Source organism: Parus major, chromosome 23 (genome assembly GCF_001522545.3).
Source record: "Parus major isolate Abel chromosome 23, Parus_major1.1, whole genome shotgun sequence".
In the NCBI taxonomy this organism is placed as follows: Eukaryota; Metazoa; Chordata; class Aves; order Passeriformes; family Paridae; genus Parus; species Parus major.
This window is the reverse complement of record NC_031791.1, coordinates 681,281-703,973: the sequence shown is the minus strand read 5'-3', so window position 1 is coordinate 703,973 and position 22,693 is coordinate 681,281. Positions and strand designations below refer to the sequence as shown.

Below are 22,693 nucleotides of genomic sequence, written 5' to 3'. Positions count from 1 at the left end.
CATGCTGGCTCAGCTCTAAATCACCATTCCAGAGAGGGACACGACAGCAGCTGGACAGCTACTACAGGGCTTTTACTGTAATGAGACAAAACCCAAGGCTGTCCTGGAATAAAAAGCATGTGGGGTAGAGAAAGGATGTTCTTATAACAGTTTGGAACTATATCCACGAGTTGGAGGGAAAGGGAAGGGTTAACACACACCCCCATAACTTGAGGAACATGGTCCTGCATTAATAGAGACCGTGACCCATGAAATTAAACAAGCTCACCTGACAACTCCCAGATGATTATTCATTTTGACCTAATATGGGGCTACTAACAGCCAATAAACAAATATTGTATTATTGCTCATTATGCCACTTCAATCCTTTGCTCTGCACTATTTGAAAAATTACATTACTGCAGCAGCATCCAGAAGGCTCCCACGGGGGCAGATGACAAGAGCCCAGCAAAGGGCTGATGCTGCCCACAACAGCTCACCAAGATAAAGCAGACACCAGGAATAAGGCCAGCTGGGAAACGGAGGCACAAAGCAGCCTCCTCTTCATCACACAGAGAACATCCTGAGTCTTCCTCCCTGATTTGCCAAACTCCACTCCAATGGTTGATCCAAGACCTCAGACTCTCCCAGCAGCAAATGTTTCTCAAGGGCCAGAGTTACAAACCCTCCCCAGCTAGCCTGGGGATCAGGCTGTATTCCTCTTTATAAAAGCAATTTTAAAAATAAAATCAACATTTTATTCTCTCACCAATAATTACTCCTTCCAGGAAGACAGATGAGAGGATTTTTGCAAAGCTGAGATAACTCCACCTAATGCCATGGGTCTGTTGGCCATGAAGCTCCATCAGGTCCTCAGGGGGACGGCTAAAGAAACTCATTTTATCTGCCAGCGAGATTAAGAGCATGGTAAACAATATTAAAATTCTGTTCTACAAAGCAGAACACCTCAACAGCACCAAACTGTTCTCCCGAGGGACAGATTACAGCACGGGGGCACAACTGGAGTTTAGGTATTACAAAGGAAATTCTTAAAAAGCCTAAATAGATCAACCATGCCAAATGCCCTAGTACAGATTACAAAACAAAGTGGAAAGGCATAATTAACCTCTTGTTAGACAGAGTGGTACAAAGGGGAAGACAAGCACAAACCCCTTTGCAAGCCAGGGAATGTCAAAAAGCACATATATTTTTCTGACTGTCTGAAAACAAACCAGCTCCACCTAAAAGTCTTCGTTTGCTCATGTCCTTCAATTATATGGTTTGAACATCATTTTCTGATTTCTACAAATTGCTGGAACTACAAATGCTGGTTTCAAAATCCTCTGAGCAGCCTCGGCTGACCCAGTTTGTTCTGCGCTAATCACACACTGAGCAGTGGAGAGGTCAGCTGGAGGGAAATCAGAATATTCCTCCTCAATAAAACCACACAGATTAAATCCAGTTTTTCTGCAGCCTAATCTGGCAACATGTCAATTAACAGGGTGCACCATTAATTAACAGCCCAGCAATTTTCCTCTCTTTCCAAGGATGCCAACACTACAAGCATTTTCACATTTGTTGGGAAGCAATGGCTTTGAGCAGGCACACAGCAGCTGGTTAGCACAAGGAATGGGTTTTGTGGAAGACGTAGAAAAATCAGACAATAGTGTAACAACCCTAAGTGCAATTCAAAAACAAAACTGGAATAACCAGGACTGAAAACTTCAATGCAGTTCATATTACTGTCAATGAAATCAGTGGCTTTTTGTCATAGATTTAACATTTGATAAGTGGCTCCCCATGCAAACAGCAAATGTTTTCCAGCAGCTCAGTAGCTGCCTGTGGGTGGCACAGTAATATAAGGTTACCAGAGAGGAACTGGAAGGAGAAGGGAGCTGCATCCTCCGGGGCCACGGGCAGGTGAGTGGCTTTTTCCAACACCTGGGCAAAAGTAAACCTTAGAAATAGTCAGGGAAATGCTGTGCAGAACATTGGAGTGGGACCCCAGACCCCGCATCGTTACTGCTCTGCTACTGAATAGCAAAGAATCTCTGAGGCTGGAAAAGATCTCCAACCTGTGACCTACCCAGAGCACTGGGTGCCACATCCAGTTGATCCTTGAGCACCTCCAGGGATAGTGAAAGTTGGACACTGGACAAGGCCCTTTGTTTATCTATGCCTCAGTTCCTCCCCCCCCGCCAAAGACAGGACTAACTTCTCTTGTAAAGCAATTCAAACACAAATTAAAACTTGAAATACTCTGTTTCCTAGAAACTTTCACCATATGTAGGCTTCCACGGCAGTACATGGACACTTTATTCACCTCACAAACCAAACACAGCAAGTTCTCCCATATTTCCATTTGAAACAGACCATACAAAGTCTGAAAAAGCCACTCTAGCCTCTCCCAGGTGTTTCAGTTCACTGAAGGAGCCGTATTCACCAAACCTTGAAGAAAAAGCCAGCAGCCTATAGGGAAGTACAGCACAGCTTTTGCACCAGCCCCCAGTGACAAATGCTGTTTCTATTTAGGTCTCAGTATGGGAAACACCTCTAATTCCCCTCCAGACCTGTCGACAGCTGATCCACCACTCTGGAGGTGCAGATACATGCAGAGAAAATACTGTGGTATGAATAGAGCAAACCAGCTTCGCTCTTCACTGTCCTTGAAGTGGCTGAAGGGCTTGTCTTGGACCAAAATTACCTTCTTGATGAAAGGAGAGGGTAAAATTGAAGCAGAGCAGCCCATTCATGCAAAGGACAGATGCTCTTATTCCTGTGGGAGCTGACACAGGAGTAGGAGGATGCCAAGGGAGGTAGCAAGGCATGGCTGTTCCATGATCAACTGCTTGATAAAATGAAACCCAGGAGATTAAAGAAGTTCTGGACACCCACAAGACCAACACACACCACTTAATGTATCAATACATATGAATGCTCATAATGCATTAAAAGATTCTTGTAGTGAAGAATGTAATTCCTATAGCTTGCTGTTACCCAGAAAAGTTTGGCACAGCAAAGCAAGGAGAAAAGGAAGGGAACTGATGTTTTTGTGAAGTAGTTTCTATAGAGCACCCATTATCCAACACCACACACATTTTTGCACAGTGGGACTTAAGAAAAGGAACCAGCTCCATCAGCACCTGCTTCAGCAAAGCAATAAACAATGAACATCTGAAGTGCAAAGCTAAATTGCCCAAAATCTAAGCTGTATTTCTCCCTCTTTCCAAAATGCAGAAGATGACAAACTGAATTCTTGACTTCGCAAATCCATTTTAGGATGAACTTTATCACTGCTGAAGCCACTGGAGCATCCCCAGTTAGTTACAAAAACACCAGCTGGGCCTCTGCAAACCCAGACCACAGCCCAATCACAAGGCTTATATAAATTAATTAGTGCAGTAATTGAAAGCACAGAGTAGATGGAGAAATGCCTCGAGTACAATTCACCTTTCAGAGAAGGTTACATAAGTGTAAAGGAGTGTGGTCTTACTTATCAGACCTATGAATGTTAAGAATAAGAAGTCTTGAGATGCTTTTTTTCATGTAAAGGTTATAAAACAATGCACAACACATTAAAACACTAGATGCTCACTAGCATCTAATATTCAAACCCAAAAACAAGTTTGAGTGTCTCAAGCAACCCAAAATGGTGGTCACCAGTAGAAGGGTTTCTCATCCAGATCCTTTCCAGCTTGTTGTATTGCCACAAAGAAATGAATCCCAGGGTTTTTTAAAGAGGAAAAAAAAAAGAACCACATTAGACACAAAGCTGTAGAAAGGCTCCCTTCCAAAAGCAACTGCGAGCAGCCTGCAGCCCCTGTGAAATTCCAGCCCCAGCAGCCCCACACTGGTTTCAGCTCTGGAACTGGCACTTTTCCCTTGTGTCTTACTGTGCAACTGATTTCAGGGCAAGAGGGCTCATCAGAAATTAAAATTCCTTTGTGGCCTGCAAATACCTGTCCATGCAACAGCTCATTCCTGTACCATACCTCACAGGGAATTTCAGTTCCTGTGGCTGCCCCATCCCTGGAAGTGTCCAAGGCCAGGCTGGATGGGGCTTGGAGCATCCTGGGGTAGTGAAAGGTATTCCAGCCCATGGCAGGGGGTGGAACTGGATGAGTTTTAAGGTCTCTTCCAACCAAACCATGCCAGGATTCTGTAGTTTATACCTGATGAATGCTAAGCAAACGTGAGCTCAGTCCTCTGTGCTTGTGCCTGTTTGCCATGGAGGATCCAAATGAGCTTGTCTGGATACAGGCAAGCAAACCTCTCATCCTGGACCCACTGTTATGGAGAGCAGCTGAGGACTGTGGGCTGCACATATTATCTGAGCTAAAATAATCTGTGTCAGTTCTGTAACACACCCCCAAAAGGCACAAAATAACAGGGTTACTTATTTACCTCTGGCTTGTGGGGTAAAATTCAAACCACCTCTGCCTTCATTTTGTGGTTTCCATTTTCATCAAACTTTGAATAAAAACTAAGCAGCTGAGTACTCATTCAGTGCTGTGGTCATGTCCCTGCAATTATGGCTCGATAGACAATTTCATTTGCAACCACCATTTCCTTCCCTGAATGAGGCCACTTTTAGTCTCAGCCACTGCAGAACCTGTTTGAAAAGAGGGGCTTTTGCCTCTATTTAAGAAGTGAGAGGAATGAGCTTAACCACCATCAAAACACTAAAATAAATTCATTAGAAAGCTCACCTGAACGCCCAAAAATCCTGCAGCAGCAGAGCTGAATTCGCAATCCTGCCATGAGGGTCTTTCCCAAAGTACCCTGAATGCCCAACTGCTTCCTGGGATAAACTGCCCACAGGGTTTGTGCAATCAGATTAAACTCCATGCCTTCCCTGCTGCATGTTCCAGCACATAAACCAGGCATCTCTAATCAAGTTCCACACTCAAAGGCAATGCAACATTTCCACTTGAAAAAATATGAGATACAGGAAACCTGTGCTGGGTAGGTGTTGTTATCAACTCACGGAGTCAACACTTTTTAACTGGGAACAGCTCAGCTATTTGGAATTAAAGCACTTTCTGAATCAACACACTGGAATTATATCACTGAATCTATAGGAGCATCAAATTTCTCCTTTTGAGGCAGATTTTGCCAAGCAGTTCAGCTGGTTTGAAATTCAGTTGTAGCCTTATTTTTTTTCTTTCACAGACTCACTAGCATAATTTCTAATTATCTCTGATTAAGATATCAAATTTTCTTAAAGAAGCCCTCCTCAGGCAATTATTTTCTCACAGAGCTCCAGCTTTAATAAAAAGGTGCCCAGGCTTTAACTAGGACAACAGAGAAACCAATTCCCCCTACTGATCTGGCAAAGTCTTTGTAACGTAAGTGCAGGCAGAGAGGCATCCCATTGTGAAAATAAGCCCATAAAGCTTCTGAATGAGAACATTTTCTTTAAAAAAAAATAAAAAATAAATCTTTTGTAGCTCTCATGGTTGTGCACAAAGTTTATGAAGCAGCAACCCTGATTGCCCACAAAACACAGGGTTTAGATACGTAACTTGTACCCAGAGCACAGGAACTGTAAAACACCCCAACACAAACTACAGCAGCTTCCAGAGGGACTTCAGCCCACAGGTATGCACCCTCCCATCCCAACAGCCAAGAACAACACACAGAAAGCTGCAGGAGCTCTGCCAATCCTCAGGAATTCAATTCATTGCAAAGTTATTTGCTGGAACCTGTACCTGCACCTCTCTGCAGCCACCAGTCTCACAGAGCTCAGCCCTTCCACATCTGCAACATCACAGCTCTTTCAGGTTAGTCTGACATTGAAACTAAACTGGCAAAACAGCAAAACCTGACAATTTCCTCACGGGAGCAACTCCAGGGCAGGGACCAGGTGAGGGGATGGCAGGCACAGCACCTGCACTGGAACCCCAAAACATCCCCGTGCAGTGAGAGCTGTGCTCCCCAGGCTCTGCCTTCCCTCCTCTCCAGCAGAGATCTCACGGAGCAGCTCCCCCAGCCAAAACCAGCCTGGTGCAGAAGCAACTGGTTTGAATCCAGTTCAGTTCCTCAATTTGTTTGTCACATGGGCCACAACCAGTGGTTGCAGAATAAGGGAAGGGAGTGAAAACACAGGACCTGCTCAGCAGCTCCAGCACTTGGGGATGTTTACACAGCTGTAGCCCCACACAGGGCTGCAGTGTCTGTCCTCACAGCCAAGGGCCAGGACTGGGCTTGGCAGGCACCAAGTCCGGCTTCCCAGCACCAAAGAGGCTGGAAAAGTCTGCCGTGAATGACAGATCCTGCCCCCTGCTCTGTCCCTTTTCCCATTGCAAGCACCACAGGGAAGGTCCCAACCCTTACTCCCAGCCCATGAGTCCCTACCCTGCTGCTTAATCTCAGAGCACCTGTGACAAACTAAGATTGCTTACTCATATTTACAAGATGGAGCTCTCTGCTACAAAACCATTCTTAAATTCCTCCAGTACACCTAGAAGCAAAAAAAAAAAACCCAAACCCTAAAGCAGCAGCTGAACCCAAAGCACCAGGATTTGTCAGCCCCAGGTTTTGAGACCTCACTGATCGTACCCCGAGGGGAGGCGCTAGCCAGGAATTCCAGTTTAACCAGTTCCATGCTTTCTCATTCCTCCCACTTTCTTGGAACAACAGAAGGCAACAAAACCCTGCCTCGATCTATACCGGAATAAACAATTCATTGCGATGAAAAGCCACCTGCTCCCCCCACACAGTTAAAAGCATTTCCAAATTCCAGCTCTCTCAGCCAGCACAGATGGACACACCAGGCACACAGCTCTGCCTCCAGCACAGCCTTTGTGCTGCTCAGACACAAAGCCCGATGGCAGAGGCTGCCTCCATCAGAGCTGTTTTGTTAAGGGATCACGACATAAACCAGCAATCCTCCAGCCACAAAAACAGATCAGACTCACTCCTAGCCCAATTAAATTGCAATCTGCTAAAAACACACAGGCACTCTCTGGCTTTTGGGACCACATCCCTCCGCTGGCAGATCACATCCTGAGACCTCACTAATGCATCATCTGCCCCACACGTCCCCAGATGATTAAATTTAACATGCTACGGCTCAGTCATCACCAGAGATTTTCACTTTCTTGCACACCCGACTTCAGTCCAGGGCAATGCTGCAGGAGGGAAATAACGCCTTTGCAAAGGAAGTGACAGTCCCAAGAGCAGGCAATAAAACACTAAAATGGATCCTGAATTCTGCCTTGCTCGTTCCTGCTGGACATGCCCGGCAGTCCCTCAGGTGTGGGGGCATTCAGGGCAGCCTCGGATGGGCAGCAGGAACAGGGCTGTTGTAGGCCAGCAGACTGCTAAATACTCACTCCGATGCCTCTGCCGAGACAAAATCCGAGCCAGAGGCTGTTCCTGCAGGGCACACTGAGCTCCACAAGCACCAGCCACAGACATCTCCTTCCCTGCTCCCCTGGTTCCTGTGCTGCTCAGCAAGTCTGGCCACCTGCAGAACGCTTCCATTAGGAACTGGCTACTCACAGGACACATTCCTGCTGTGGTTAATCATTGTCCCCGCAGACCCAAGGCAGATCTGCTGTCCCACAGCTCCTGGCACAGCCTCCCTCTCACACGGCATTGCCCTGGTGCCACTCTCTCCCTCTCGGCACCCCAAGCACAGGAGAAGATTTCTGAGTGATCACTGCCCAATTCTCCCAGTCCCCTCAAGTGTACAGGGATCTCTAGCCACAAGATTAATTCATCCTATCAGAACAGCTCAGGAACTGCTTGTGTCATCTTTGGCTTTCAACTTAGCTTTCTTTGAAGACAAATGCTAATATCCTTCAAAAAAAATCCAAATCTGATCCAAAACCAGACTCATCACTGATATGAATCACACAGCGTTATTAACTCTCCTGCCCGTCAAAACAGAAATGTCTCACCTTGCAAAACAACTGTAGTGGTTGCCCAGGATCACAGCAGTCTGTCCCATCTGTTAAAAATCTGGGTGCACTGAATGAGAATATTTGACAAGCACTCTGCTGAAAGGCAGCAAACATTTCACCCCACAATGGCTACTTCAGACCCAGACAGGGATTACAGGGAGCTCAGCTAGGTTTCTATCAGGCAGCACAAACAGAGCCTCCCAAGAAAGAATTCCTTTTGAAGACAGAGCTTGTGGGGACACTAAATTCCAGGATCAAGCCTACAAGTCTGAGAAAGCTTCACAAAATCAAGTGTGGAAGAGCTCACACTCCAAACTGGTACAATTAAAAGCAGGGAACGAAGTGTTCCTGCATTCAACACTAACAGAAATGGCAAACAGACCAGGACTTCCACTTTGCCTGCACACAGTCTGCCTAATGGGCTCAGCTTCTCTGATTTCCAACTCCAAGAGGCACCCACAGTAAAACAGGAGCTATTCACTGTGAAGGAGGAGACAGGAACAGCACCCACAGAGCAGTGCTGGCAAACACCACCCCAGTTCCCCATGCTCTGGATTCCCAGATGTTTTAGTGCTGCATTTTGAGCAGCAGGTTAACCCCATCCATGATTCACCTCAGGGACAAGAGTCAGCCAGCTGCTGCTGCCCCCCACACACAGCACAATAAACACAACAGTTTTCAGCCAACACCTCGGACTCTTGGCAATGGACACGTTCCCCTCCTGTTTAATGGGGATACATTCCCAACAGATTCCTGTTTCAGCTGAAAGAGTTGTCACAAGAAACATGAATTAGAATTTTTGTCACGAGAAACATGCCGCATCAGAACTAGAATTTTGGGTGACAAGGCTTTATTTGCTTTTAAAGTGCTCACGCTCAAAAGAGGGCAAGGATGAAGAGGGTATGATCAATGCAGGCAAACATTAAACTGTCACACAAAAGCAGCCTTAATACCAGCTTCAGAGGAGGTTTTGCTGAAGCCAAACTCATCAGCAGCACTGTCAGCCATGCCAAGGGACTCCCATCCCACTGAGGGACCCAACAGCTAGTGTCCTCCTCCAGAGTCAGTGTTCTGACACCAGAGTAAGGTGACATGTGGCTCTAAATCCACACAAAACCACCACCCACCATGTTACCTTGAGGATGCAATTCAAACCCCTTGCTGCTGGCATTAAGAATGAAAGCTGCTTCCTGCAGCAAAATAACCTTGGAAATGCTGGAGAATTTGAGCTTTCAGAACAACAGGACTAAAGCACAGTCTAAAGAGTGTCCCGGTAACTTATGAGCCAGCAGATAATATCAAACCCTGAGGGAAGCATTTGTGGAGCACACAGGAAGACTCAAGTCTACAATCACAGGTTCAATTATCTTAAATGATAATCAAGAGGTAGTAAGAGAAACATTCACATCAACATAAGGAATCCTACTCTGCATTTACTCAGCAGTGCAGCCGCACATGACAGGACCAATATATCATGACATAATATTAAAAACAGTAGTACTATTAAAATGAAAGAGCTGTTTCAACTCATTACATGCACCAGAAACACAGAATAGCCTTCAATATTATCCCCTATGAAATGACTCTGCTCAGCAAGAACACAGGAATGAATCAGCCACAACATCCATACGAACCCACAATGGACTAAGAGCAAACTCCACCCGCTCATTAAAGATTTCACTGCTATAGAAACTATGATTAAATACACAGAGCCATGAATCAGCCACCTGAAACAAAGGTACACCTCAGCAGGCACAGCAGCACCCAGCACACTGACATCTCAGCCACCACTGGCCCCCCAAAATTGTGGCATTATGCAGAAAAACAGCTTTATCTGGATATTTCATCTTTCTTACCTTTGGGGCTGGTTGTTTTAGGGGCTCTCTTGGTTTTGGCAGTGCTTAAAGCTGCACATGCCCCTTACAGGAACAGTAAACAGGCTCCAAATCCATTTTGTCACAACTGGATAAAGTACCTAAAACCAAAGCCTGATGCCTCTGGACCAGCTGTGTCCCTGCACTGCAATTCCAATCAAGCCCACAGAAGAGCAGGAGGAAGATGGCAGGGCTTACCAGCAGTTCCTCAGTCTAGTCTCTGAACAAAGTGGATTTAAAAGAGGTTTAATTTTCCCAGAGGCTAATGCTCTCAAATCTAAATAAATCCTCCAAAAGAAGAGATAATCCATAAATTTACTAGTTAAAAATGTTAATGTATCCAGTGCTTATGCAAGGACTGCTGCTTTCCATGCAAGAGTATCACCTATACAATTCCACATTAAAGGAGAAATGGATTTCTGGTAGTTTCTCCCTTTCCAAGCTGAAATGTAGCACAGCAGCTTTATAAATCCCACTTCCCAAGAGCAGCAAGAATTTACTGCAGAATCAAGGCAAACTTTTTTCCTACTTCACTGAAAAAGCTCTCAAAAATCTCACCTTGCAGAAGAACTTAATACAGAAGCAAGCTCAACAGGCAGAAAAACCCTGCCAGGTGTGAAACCTGAATAATCATTTGAATAAAAAAATTGCAGAGGTAAAACTTTAAATTACACATTCACAAAATACAGGACAAGGTGAAAATTAAGAAACAACTCCTTGAACTCAGCTGATGCTGGACTTACCCAACATACCTGCTACTCAAACACTTCCTCCTGTTATTCATATTCTGTTTACTGAAGGGCCCACCTACACACCACACGACACAGAGCAGGATGGGACCAGACCAGTAGAACCTGGCTGCTAATTATGGCTCTTAAGGCTGAGATGAATTAATTTGTCCCTCTAGCTATAAACAGGATGACTACATGCTCACTAACCCCAGGTAATTTTGGAGAGGATCATCAGAGGATGAAATAAGGAAAAAGTGACTTGCCTGACATCAAACACCTCGACAGCAACATAGCTGGGAGCTAAAGCAGGCCTCCTGTCCACCTGAGCATCCTTATTTTCCCTGGACTTACAGTTGTAAGTAGAGAGAACACAATCATTAAAATACAGATTGAAGGCTTCATTTGGAGGCAGATATGGAATAATACTGATTAGTGTAATCACTAGTGTCACGTTGATTTTGGGGCTCCAGCAGCCTTACAACAATCCTTCATCCCACTTTCCTGGCCTGATATGCTCACAGATGTTTTTGCAGCACATTCAGGACACCTTGCACAGCCAGCGTAATAAATTCAACCTGAAAATTTCCCCCTTTCTTTCCTCCAGATGCATTTTGTGTAAGCCCACCAATACCCCCAGAGAAACTGGATATTAACAACCCCAAATGACAGCCTCACTGGCTGAGGGACACGAGAATCCAGCCTGACCTCAGGTATCAGCAACTGAGCAGTCCCTGCATAAACAAAGTCTTCCAGTCCAAGAAAGTTCTTCCCTGCAAACTATCCTCACAGTCAGGAAAAAATCCCATATTTATAATTCAAGTGAAACATAATAATAGCAAAACCCCACTTTTTATAATGTTAGGTGCCAGCTAATTGTTTTCCTCAAGTTTTGCCTTCCTGCTCTGGCACTGCTGGTGCTCTGTTACCTGTCCTTACCTTGATCTGAACAGACACAGAAAAGCCAGGTGGCCTGAAGCCATCAGTGCCTCCAAAACTGCTGGAAAACAGTAAGAGCCAAGAGAACTGGCCACACTCATCTGACAGTTTCACTCAGCAGCAGATACTGCTTCAAGCAGGCGCAGTAGAGCCAGGAGAAATCCATTTTACAGACACCTGCACTCACAGCACTTCTCTCCATAACTGTGGGTCTGTTAGAAACTGATTTGGAAGTACAAGACAAAAAATTCTATCACCTTGCTCCCCTCTGGCCCTGATCCACAGGCAGGAGGAACAGGATACAGAGCAAGTCAGGAGCAGGATATATGCACTAATTTAACTCTCAGCACAAGGTAAATGAAGCTTCTGTGACCCTACAGGGAACATGCCAGTTCTCTCCTGCTGCTAATCAACAAATATAAGTGAAGAAGACTTTGCTTCTAATTATTTGTTCTCCTCTGGCATCACACAAACACCCTTTACAAGGGAACAAATCTAGTAGGAGTTGGACTCCATGACCCTGATGGGTCCCTTCCAACTCAGCACATTGCATGATTCTGTAACAGCTCTTTTCCTGCTTCTCCTGTTTCCCACACAGCAGTAAATTACACCTGGTTTGGAACAGACACTAAACTTAATATTGCCAAAAATAAAAGCCCAAATTTACTAGCACAAATCTGACAGCTTATCACTATTTCAGTAATTATCCTCCTCCTCCTTAGTCCCAGCTGATAAAGACAACCTCATCAGCACAAGGTCATCCATCAAGGAACACGGAGCAGATATTCTGTGGATCCATCCAGGTTGCCACTGTCAGCACTGCAGCAGAGCAGATTTAAAAATGCATTCCCACAGAACCTGAGGCAGCCAGCAAAGACCAGCTCAAATCCTCCTGACCCTGGTTTGTGCTTCAATCCCTGCACAATCCCACTTAAGTCTCCCCTGCACTGGGATACGAAGGCTGGCGGGTGTTAGCTGTACCTGCAAACCTGCTTCCCGTGAATCTTGGCACAAGCAGCATCTTGGCAGCAAACCAGCAAAAACTTTTAGCCAGCTCTGGAGAGGAATCGATAACACACCTCCAGCAGAACTTCTGTGCATCTGCAGGGGAGCTCCTGCCAACACAGGAATAACATTGACCAAAGCCCCCGAGCAGCAGGCACAGCGAGATCAGCCAATCCCCCCGACCGACAGCAGCGAGTTCAGCTGGTGGCAGACATCCCTGGTTTGATTTGGAGTAGGACAGAAGGATTAGTCAAGAGAACACAACCTTCAAAGGCATGTGACTACAGCCAAGTCCCCTGAAAATTTGCACAGTGACATGTTTAGTTCAAAGCTCAAATACTCCAAAGACAACAATCTTTGGCTTTATCCCCCATCCATAAATACCTCTGGAAGCTTCACCTCCATGAGCACAGCCTGAGACACAGCTTGTGACCCCAGCCTCAAGGCCACAACCAGCAATAACCTCTTTTCTTGCCAAGTCACCCTCTGTGACAGTGTTTACCCAGCCAGAGGTCTGAGACTGGCCCACCACTGAACACTGTGCAGACACCAAACAAGTCAGTGCCTCCCAAACCTTGATCCAAGTTTACAAATCAAGGCTTTTCTGTACAATTAGGGCCAAATTTATCTTGCTTGCACCCTTAAAAGCTAAGGGACAGAACTGAGGAGAGAAATGCACATTAAGAGAGGTTCCCCTTTCCCACAGACAAGTGTGAGGTGATGAAGGAAGCCTATGGTTTAAATCAATGGTAGGGATTAATCTTGATGGATTTTAGACAGCTAAGTCTATGGCAACACAGCTCTAATTAAAGGGTTAACTTTTGGTTAACTAAAGAAAAACCTTTAGGTATTGGCAGCCAAGAGATTCCTGCTTTCAGCAGCAGCTTTTTGGAGCCGACAGTGAAAAGGTTCAAACGCTCAGGTCTAACAGCACCAAACTTTACTGAAGTCCAGTGATCTTTCCTAAAAGTGCCTGAAAAGGCACTGACTGCACAGAAGTGCCAGGCTTGCACAAATCGACCTCATCAGTATGCACCTTGTTTTGCCCCATGACACTCAGCAGCTGTGGTTAATTAGTCCTTGATAATGAATTGCCCATCACGACTGCACACAGCTGGTAGGTGAGCGATTCCTAACTGTGCTTTGGAACCGGTATGCCAAAAGCACAAACACAAAAGAATAAAGTTAACAGTCTGTTTACCCCTTCCCCCACTCCTCCGAAGCTGCTAGCAGCCAAAGGCTTGGAAAAAGAAATAATAAATCTATTTCCAGGCTTCAGCAGAGAGAAACCCTTTGGACTGCTCTCAATTTTCATATCTTTGCCCCCAGTGCTTCGTGTTATTTCTCTCAACTCATTCAAGTTAGGAGATGAAGCCCGTTCTTTTGGCTAATAGCATTTAAAGCCCCTCTCTGCAGATAATTAGTCCTCCCTTCCCCATCCCATCCTCAGCAGAAAGAGCAGAGAGTCACCAATAAACAAAGAAATTCAAGCAGCAACAACCAGGGTTATAGCTGAGACCAAAGCTGCTCTCACCTCCCTATCTCAGCACAGCTGAGAATCAAAACAAGTGACACCACAAACAATAGAATGAACACCACAAGAATTTTCAGATTAAGGGCTTCCACATTTTGAAATCAGGAAAACAGCAACTCCTCATCTACAAGGAGCAAAATACCAATGTGTAATTGCTAGATGTTCTGCCTGGTCACCTTCCAACCCTGACAAATCATCCTGAGTCATTCAAAACAAGCAGAAAAGAGCAAGAATTGGGAAACCTGCAGCCTTTTCCCTCTGATTCCAGGCCTGTCGTCCAGCCACAGGCAAATCACAGCAATCTCCACACCTCAGGTCCTACCAGTAAAATCCTCTGGGCAGAGGGAAAATTAAGGGCAGTCACCGATGGGAAAGCACCTTTGCTGAAGACTGAGAAAATTCTGTGTATCTATATGCCAAGTCCTCCTATGGAACCTGCCCTTGGATTTGGGGGCAGTTTGGAAGGAGTTAAAGCTCCGGCCATGGGGATGAGCCATGCTGGCTGCTGCATTCCTTGCCTAACCATGACCCCAACAGCAGGGAAGAACTGGGAACAGTTATCACCACAGCACTGACACGTCAGCAAGAGCGACTAATTAACTGATAAAAATAGAACTCTGAAAGGGCTTTTTTCCACTCCACACAAAGCCTAGGCCCAACGCTGCCACTATTGCACATCCATTAGTTTTCCAAGGGCTCCAGACTTGCCAGCAAAAATTAAAAACATTCTCACACTCAGAAAAATAAACCTACATGGCACTTGTATGCAGAAAATCACTGCTAAAGAAAATTAGGGAACTGATTATGAACAACCATCTCCACTCCAACCTTAATGGATGCAGGAGCAAGATGATGTCTTTGTCCCCAACAGCCCTAGCAGCTTTCCTGCAGCCCAAAGTTCTGGTTTTGCCTGAAAAATGACGTATTTCGAGGTAACCCAAATGATCCCAAGGATATCTGCAGCTTTCTTCACTCATGATATCACTGAGACCAGGCAGAAAAACCCAGTTCTGTTTTAAGTCCCACCCAGACACAGGTTTTGTACAGCTTGTAACTGAATATTCATCACCAGCTAATAAACCTGCATGAACCACAGTCTCAGCGATTTTTAATACATATAATGCTCCAACACATGCCAAACGCAATGAAATTTGATCAAAATAGAAGCCATTTGTTTAAATACAAGTGATTTGGCTCTCAAAACCGTCATCAAATTAAACTGGAAATCAAATTAACCAGTGACTGAATGAAGTAGAAGGCTGTATAATCACAGATCACTGATCCAGCAGCATGAAAACAAGGATGCAATCACATTCCCCTTGTTTGTGGCACTGCCCCATGCTCCCAATAGGACTCCCACTCCATTTCCCAGGGCTTGAGTATGCTCAGTACCTCAGACACAGCTCATTTCTTGGTAATCCAGAAAGAAAATGCTCCTTGCAAAAACACTGATACATTATCAGATAACAGAGTACCACCTGGGAAAGGACACACTGACACATTTGAAACCACCTTGACTTGGGACAGAAAAATGCAGTCAGTCCCAGCACTGTTGGCAAGAACAGGTTTGAACCTACTCTGAATGAGAAAGGAGTTTTGTTGCCATCACTGTCCAGATATTCAGCTTCAGCTGCTGTAACTGTGCCAGCCCCATTCCTCACAATTGGCCTCATTTTGGCTCTATTTTGCCTGTTTTTGTAGTCTTCACAAAAAGGAATTTAAACTATGTAAGTTTATGATTTTAGGTGCTGTCTACTCTTAAAAGCAATTTGGATTCATTTAAAAGCTCTGTTTGAAGAGCATCAGACATTCCTGAGGAAATCACAGCAGGGAGAGGAATCTAATTACACTCCTCTGCATCTTCTGTAGCACATCAAACTAACTCAGCTGAACATCCTTTATCCACCAAGAGTGGACTGTGGAAACTTCATCAGTCCCCTTCCCTGATTCTGCACGAGATTTGCTTTTGAGAAACAGGAACATCACAAAACTTAAAAGTTTAACACTCACTCCTGTACAATTCCAGGTGTCTTTAAGCAATAAGGAAGCAACTACAAGGAGAAGGCTCCTAGGAACTCTCACTACAGCCTTCCAAGACTTGAAGGAAGATTATAAAAAGGAGATTGATTTTTTTATAAAGGCAGAAAGTGATAGGACAAGTGGAATAGTTTTAAACTCAACAAGGAGATTTAGATGGATATTGGGAAGGAATTCTTCCCTGTGAGGGGTGGGGAAACCCTGGCACAGGCTGAGAAACTGTGTCTTCCCCTGCATCCCTGAAGTGTCCCAGGCCAGGCTGGCCAGGGCTTGGAGCAGCCTGGGACCGTGGAAGGTGTCAAGAGCAGCTTTAGGGTCCCTTCCAGCCCAAGACATTCTGGGATTGTCTGACTCCCACTTCTCTTTCTAGGCTTGTGGAAGCAGCATTTAAAGATCCTAAAGCTGGAGGAGCTTTATAGTTCATTTCAGCCTCAGCTGAGCACCTTCACACATAATTTACTTTTTTTGCAGTATTTCAGCGCCAGAGAAGGGCACCAAGCCCTCGCCTACCTCCACCTGGACAAACACAACCCAGTGCAAGACACAGAGGTAAATAATTCATCTGCGTGTAAACAGAGGGAAAGAACAATTAAACCAGAAAGCTCAGCGGGGACGTTTCAAATTTCAGTCAACATTAAGGCAGGAGAGATCAAACAAAGAAATACCAACGGGGCCGCCTCAGAGGGAACTTTGGGGAAGCTGCAAACACTCAGGGCAAGGCACAGGAGGGCAGCAGGGACGAAAAGCCGGGTTTTATTGTAAAAGCCCAAGCCGTTCAGGGTTTCCGAACTGTCCTCCGGAGGACAGCGGCGAACAGGGACGAGAAGTGCGCTTGTTGTGTTTAGAGCGAGCTGCGGGGTGTGTGAGCCGCGGTGGGTTTGATTCCCGTGGAGCCTCTCCCCACACAGCCCCCGCACAGCCCCGGCCCTCCCGCGGCATCTCCGGGGTGCTCCCGCTTCCCCTCAGTGTCCAGCCCGGTCCCGAAGCGCTGCCCCCGGGCAGAGGGTTCGGCATGGCCGAGCCGGGGTTCTCCGGAGCCGTCCTTGCCCCGGCGGGTTCCCGGCCGTACCGGCGCTCCCGGTCCCCCGCCCGCCCTTACCTGCCGCCGCCGCCGCCGGGCCGCGCCGCCGGAAGCCGCGCGCGGGGCATGCCGGGAGATGTAGTGCGGCGGGCGGAGACACGCCCCGCGCGCGGGGCATGCCGGGAGATGTAGTGCGGCGGGCGGAGACACGCCCCGGGGGGACACGGCCACGGAACCGGGGCTGGGGCCGCTCGGAGCGCGGCTTTGGGGTCAAGCGGCAAGCGGGGATTTGGGGTGGGGGATGACGGGGTGCTGGGGGAGGCTGGAGGGAGGCTCTGAGGCCAGGGAGTGACTGGTCACGGGGGTTTGGGGTGAGGAGTGCTGGGTCAGGGCGTGAGCGGGACCGTGGGGCTTTGGGGTGGGGGTTGCTGGGAGTGTGGGGTGAGGATTTGGGGTTGTAAATGGAGGCCTGTGGGGGCTTGCGATAGCGGGTGATGGGATGCTGGGGTTGTAGGAATGGGGCTTTGTGGTCAGAGGGTCACGGAGCGTTGGCGGGGGGGTGTGGGGTGTTGGCCTGAATGAGGCTTTGGGTTTGCCCGCAGAAGCTCGAGATGATGCCCTGGGTTACCTCGGAGGTGGATTTAGCCTTTAGCAGCCCGGCACGGGAAATCTCACCCTGAAAATCGGAGGGCTCCGGAGGGAGCCGCTGGCTCCCCCAGGCACCACAGCCCGGCCCGGGGCAGGGGTGGAACGAGAAGCGTTTTGGGAGCCGAGGCTGACAGCGGCTGGGGCCGGGCAGACCGAGCAGTCCCGAGCCCGGCCGGTCCCAGCTGGGCTCCGTCACTGCCCGTTCCCAGCCCAGCGTCTCCAGTGTCCGCTTCCTTCTGCAGGGAAGGAGCTGCCCATTTCTCATCTCCAGCCCCACGTGAACCCAGCGAGGGCAGCTCAGCCCCAGGAATGCCGACTTTGCAAAGCACTTTGGGTTCCAACAGTCTTGAAACTGCTCCTTCAGCACAGATTATTATTATTATTGTTATTATTATTACTACAGCTATTATTTCCTGTTGCTTTGGTGTGTGTTAAACACCACTAACACATTATGTTTTTAAATTGAGGGCAATTGTAGTGAAAAAAAATAGCATCTATTGGAATCGTAACTATCAGCTACAGGTAGGGAGATTATTAACACACCTGCCCTGCAGGACAGCAGTGAAAGCTGTGGATAAATTATATATATGTACACAAATTGCAGGCTTTGGTTATACACCAGACAAGGAATTTATTGGTTTATAATTGTGACCAACTGGAAAAACAAAGCAGGTTAAAGTGATGCAATGACACAGGTTTATGAGCTAAAGGAGATCCCAGGGCTGGCTCAGCTCCCCAGGCCCCCACAGTGTTCTCTGGTGCTACAGGGTGACACCCTAAAAGCACAGCATTTTGTGGGGGCTCTGCTGTTATCTCCACCAGGAACTTTGGCACAGCCAGCAAAGCCCAGGGAGCTCTGTACTCCTGCCTCAGTTTCCCAAAAAAAAAAAGCTACCCTCAAACCTCTTTTCCCCAAAACAGACTCTGCCCTATAAACTCCCAGCAAACTCTCACCAAGCCTCCCTTCTTGCCCCACTGCCCTCCAGAGCCTGCTCAGAGGGGCAGCATGGCAGCTCCTCCATGGCTGTGGGGGCCAGGGGGTCCCAACCAGCCCAAGCCAGGATCTGGCTCCTCAGGCACACAGGGAAGCACCTTCCATGCAGAGCTGGCCCCTCCTCAGGGATCTTATCAGCAGCTTCCAGGGGCTCCTGCCCACACCCTGATAAGTGCTGGGCTCCACATCCTGGGGTTGGGGTGTCCACGGTGCTGCTTCACCTCCCCCTGCCCCACAGCAGCTCAGCTCCATGCCAGCAGTGGATCAGAGCATCCCATGGGACACCCACAGTGTGTCATGCCTGAATCCTGGCTTTCCAGGAAGATGTCACAGCCAGGAAAGACTGGAAACAAGGATAAGGAGAGTTTACTGAAATCAAACCTATTCCCCTTGGAATAGGGGAGATTTCAGACCTCTCACAACCCCCCTTGGACAGCTCAGGGACGTTCCCAGAGCAGCAAGACCCCTCTACTCTACACATGCCATACAGGATTAGACCCGGGGATGACCAAGGGAAAAGTGAAAAAGGAAAAAGAATAAAAAAAGAACTATTTTATTTTTTTCAAACAAGATTAATAGCAAAGTTACAGAGGCATTTCCATGCCTAGTCAGGAGTTAATATACCCAAAAAATACAGAAATAACTTAAATGGACCTGTGATTCAACAGCCAAACCAAAGGTGGTGATGCTGCTGGCCCTGGCTCCTGCTCCCACAACAGGCACCTCCATGGCAGCCTGTGCTGCTGGGAATTCTCTGGCATGTCTGAGTAAAGCCATGGTCACCCCATCCCACCCTGCCACCCTCACAGCAGGAGAGGGGCTGAGGGAGCCTGATGCCCCAGCACAGCTCCCCACCTCAGCCCTAAAGCCAACAATGCCAAAAGGCTTAAAACACAGTTATTCCTGCCCTTTCCCTGCCCCTGCCCTGGCACTGAGGTTAAAGGCACTTCACATCCCAAACTGCAGGGATGAGGCAGAAAGGTGGGGAGGGGTTCCTGGGCAGCACCCCCACCAGCAGCTGTGTCTCCCAGCACGGCAGGACCCAGAAAGCAGGGATGAAGCCCATGAAATCCTCTGGCCATCCCTGGCAGGGGGACAGTCCTCTTCAGTGGCAGCCTTGGTGCCAGGACCTGTCACAGGGGTGTAACACCAGCACTGCACCCACAGACATCCCAGTCTGGCTTCACTCAGGCTAACCCCAAAAGGGAGCAGTGGAGCACTCACAGCTCTGCCAAGCCCAGGGCAGCACTTCGGGGTCTTCCCAGCCCCAACAGCTTCTTGGGGGCTCCCCTTACCTAGAAGAAAGCGCAGGGAAACTCCCACTTTACTTCCACAGCTCTAAGCCCATTAAGCAGGGAGATAAAACTCCAGATGAATTTTCAGGGTACCAGCTGCCCCCTGGCCTTGCCCACGCAGCCAGGGCAGGAGCAGGAGGAGAGGGCAGAGGCAGCTCAGGTCATGTAGCGGGTGACAGCCCTGAGGGCGTAGAGCAGAGCTGCCTGCATCCGTGCCTCCAGCAGCAGCAGGTTGATGTGCACCTATGGCGAGAGCAGAGTCAGGGCACGGGGTCAGCACCCCCAAATATCCTGCCAGGAGGGGAAGAGATGGGGCAGCACCTTCTCTGAGTGTTTGAAGTGCCTCCAGGACTGTGTGTAGATCTGCTTGGTTGTCTTCTCCGGGTAGCAAGCCACTGTCTTGATGTAGATCTTTAAGTTGCGCTCCAGGAGCTGGTTGACCTCCCCATAGTCGTAGTCATCATAGCTGGAGAGAGGAGGAAGTGTTATTCCAGCCACAAGCCTTGTGCTTTCATAGAATCATGGAATGGTTTGTGTTGGAAGGGACCTTAAAGCCCACCCAGTCCCACCCCCTGGCATAATCATGAGCTCCCACTATCCCAGGTTGCTCCAAGCCCTGTCCAACCTGGCCTTGGACACTTCCAGGGATGAGAATTCTGCCAGAGCCTCACCACCCTTATAGGGAATTTTTACTAAATTCTCCTTTCCCAGGGTTGTTCTGAACCTCAGCCAAGCCCACCAACAGCATCACTTTGCCTTAGGGAAGCAGCAGCAGCAACACTCTAACCAAGACCAAGTCACTGGACCTGCTCCTGGGCTCTTCCCAAGGCGGAGAAGAAACTCCAGCCACGTTTAGGGTTGTACCGGATGCCAAAGACGCAGTGGACGTAGTTCCAGATGGCGCGGCGCAGCACGGAGGTGTCCACGCCACAGTGCATGGCAATGGTGTTGTAGGTCAGGTTGTAAACCACCTGGAACTTCTCATCCAGGAGCTGCCCCATGTCGGGGTACAGGCGGTTGATCAGCGAGTAGCCGTGGTCCTCCCAGGTGTAATCCTGATGGAGAAAGGATGCTGAGGTAGGGGTTTGGTGGGGAAAAGTGGGGTCCCTCTGTCCTGGTGTCAGGCAGGGTAGAGTTAATTTCTTCTCAGTAGCTGTTCCAGTGCTGTGGTTTGGGTTTGGAATGAGAAGGGTGCTGGTAACACACTATAGTTTGTTTTTTTTGCTAAGTTGGGTTTATCCTGAGTCAAGGACTTTATTCCTCTTGTTCCAGGCTCTGACAATGGGAGGGAGCATAGCCAGGAGAGGTGACCAGAGCTGACCACCGGGATATTCCACACTAGAGAACGTCATGTCTGGTATATAAAGTGGGGGGAGTTACCTGGAAAGGGCCAATCTGGGTTTGGGAAGGGGGTTCTGGCATCAGTCAGCAGGTGTTGAGCAACTGCATTGTGCATCACTTGTTTTTTTCCCTTTTCATTGTCATTATTATCATTATTTATCATTATCATTGTATTTTACTTTATTTTCAATTATTAAACCATTCATATCTCAACATACAAGTTTTACTTTGATTTTCCTCCCTGGGCTGGGGGAAGAAAGTGGGGGGTGAGTGAGCAGATGTACTGTGTTTCATCTCCAGCTGGCCTTAAATCACGACACCCTCCAAAGCCAGGGACATAAGGTGGGGTCTCCCCCTAAGTTGACACTTCCCCCCAGTTCTCAGCACCTGGTTGCTCAGCTCCAGCCCTTCACCCTCTGTCCACAATCCTGGGAACAACCCTGACCACTCTACCTGAGCCACTGCTGAGCACCCACCTGTGCACGGAAAGTGGGGGGGGCCTGCTCCCCCCTCCGTGTGAAGTCCTTGTATCCAAATTCAGGATCCTCCAGGAAGCAGCGGATGCTGGACTGCAGGGAGGGATCCAAAATATCTAAAAGGCACCAACGCAGCAGCCATGAGCCCAGATGGAGTCAGTGCTGCACTGAGGAGCTGATCCTGCTCTCCCTCAGGCAGGTTCTGGTTCCTTTGCCCTTCCTCAGTTTCCCCTGGCCCATGGGGACCTCCTGCCCCCAGACAGTTTCCCCCTGCACCTCCTCACCTGAGGAAGGGACCAGCAGACTCTCCGTCTTCTGCAGCTCGAAGCGTGTCGCCATCTCCTCCTGTGTGACGCCCTCCTCCTCCAGCTGGTGTTCCTGCAGCAGCTTCATCCTCTCCATCAGCACCTCCACCTCCTGTGCAGCATCCGTGCCCTGGGGAAGCACAGGGCGTCATCCTCTCCATCAGCACCTCCTGCTCCTGGCTGACCGAAGGGCCCCGAGCTCAGATCTGGGGGAGCCCCCGGGCTGCTCGAATGAGCGTCTCCCTCCGGGTTTGTCCTGCCCAGATTCCACTTCCAGGCCTGGGAGGAGCGGGAGGTCCTGGGGAGGACCTGGGCACAGCCAGCTCTAAACGGCTGCGGAGCATCAGAAAGGCCAAGAGATTCTCCAAGAGCTGGGTCCCCCTGCTCTGGGGACGAGACTGGGAGAGACGGGGGTGTCCAGCCTGGAGAAGATCCCAGGGAAACCTCGGAACTCCCTCCTGTCCCTGAGACTGACTGGGAACAAGAGCCTGGAGGGAGAGGAAAAATAAAGGGGAAATGGGGGAAAATCGGGAACTGGGGAAAGGCGGGAATTGGGAAAAAAAAACCTGGGAATTGGGAAAAAAAACCTGGGAATTGGGAAAAAAAA

At 48.2% G+C, this 22,693-nt stretch overlaps 2 protein-coding genes across 4 annotated transcripts in view; both read right to left on the bottom strand.

Moving 5' to 3' along the window:
- Positions 1–17,134, bottom strand: part of PHACTR4 (phosphatase and actin regulator 4) — a 59,261-nt gene extending 42,127 nt beyond the window's left edge. The window contains exon 1 of one of the 2 annotated variants that reach the window (XM_015649303.3): positions 17,106–17,134. The gene's annotated coding sequence lies outside the window, so the exon portion shown is untranslated. Of the gene's footprint in view, positions 1–7,316; positions 7,473–17,105 lie in introns of those variants that run through there. The other variant, XM_015649301.3, reaches the window with a different exon arrangement.
- Positions 17,135–19,203: 2,069 nt separating this feature from the next.
- SESN2 (sestrin 2) overlaps positions 19,204–22,693 on the bottom strand; it is a 24,187-nt gene continuing 20,697 nt past the window's right edge. The window contains exons 11-15 of one of the 2 annotated variants that reach the window (XM_033519545.1): positions 22,066–22,216; positions 21,782–21,897; positions 20,829–21,019; positions 20,286–20,430; positions 19,204–20,207 (exon numbers count right to left, since the gene is read on the bottom strand). In XM_033519545.1, the coding sequence (XP_033375436.1) occupies positions 20,121–20,207; positions 20,286–20,430; positions 20,829–21,019; positions 21,782–21,897; positions 22,066–22,216 (690 nt within the window). In that variant the 3' untranslated portion in view covers positions 19,204–20,120. Of the gene's footprint in view, positions 20,208–20,285; positions 20,431–20,770; positions 21,020–21,781; positions 21,898–22,065; positions 22,217–22,693 lie in introns of those variants that run through there. The other variant, XM_033519546.1, reaches the window with a different exon arrangement.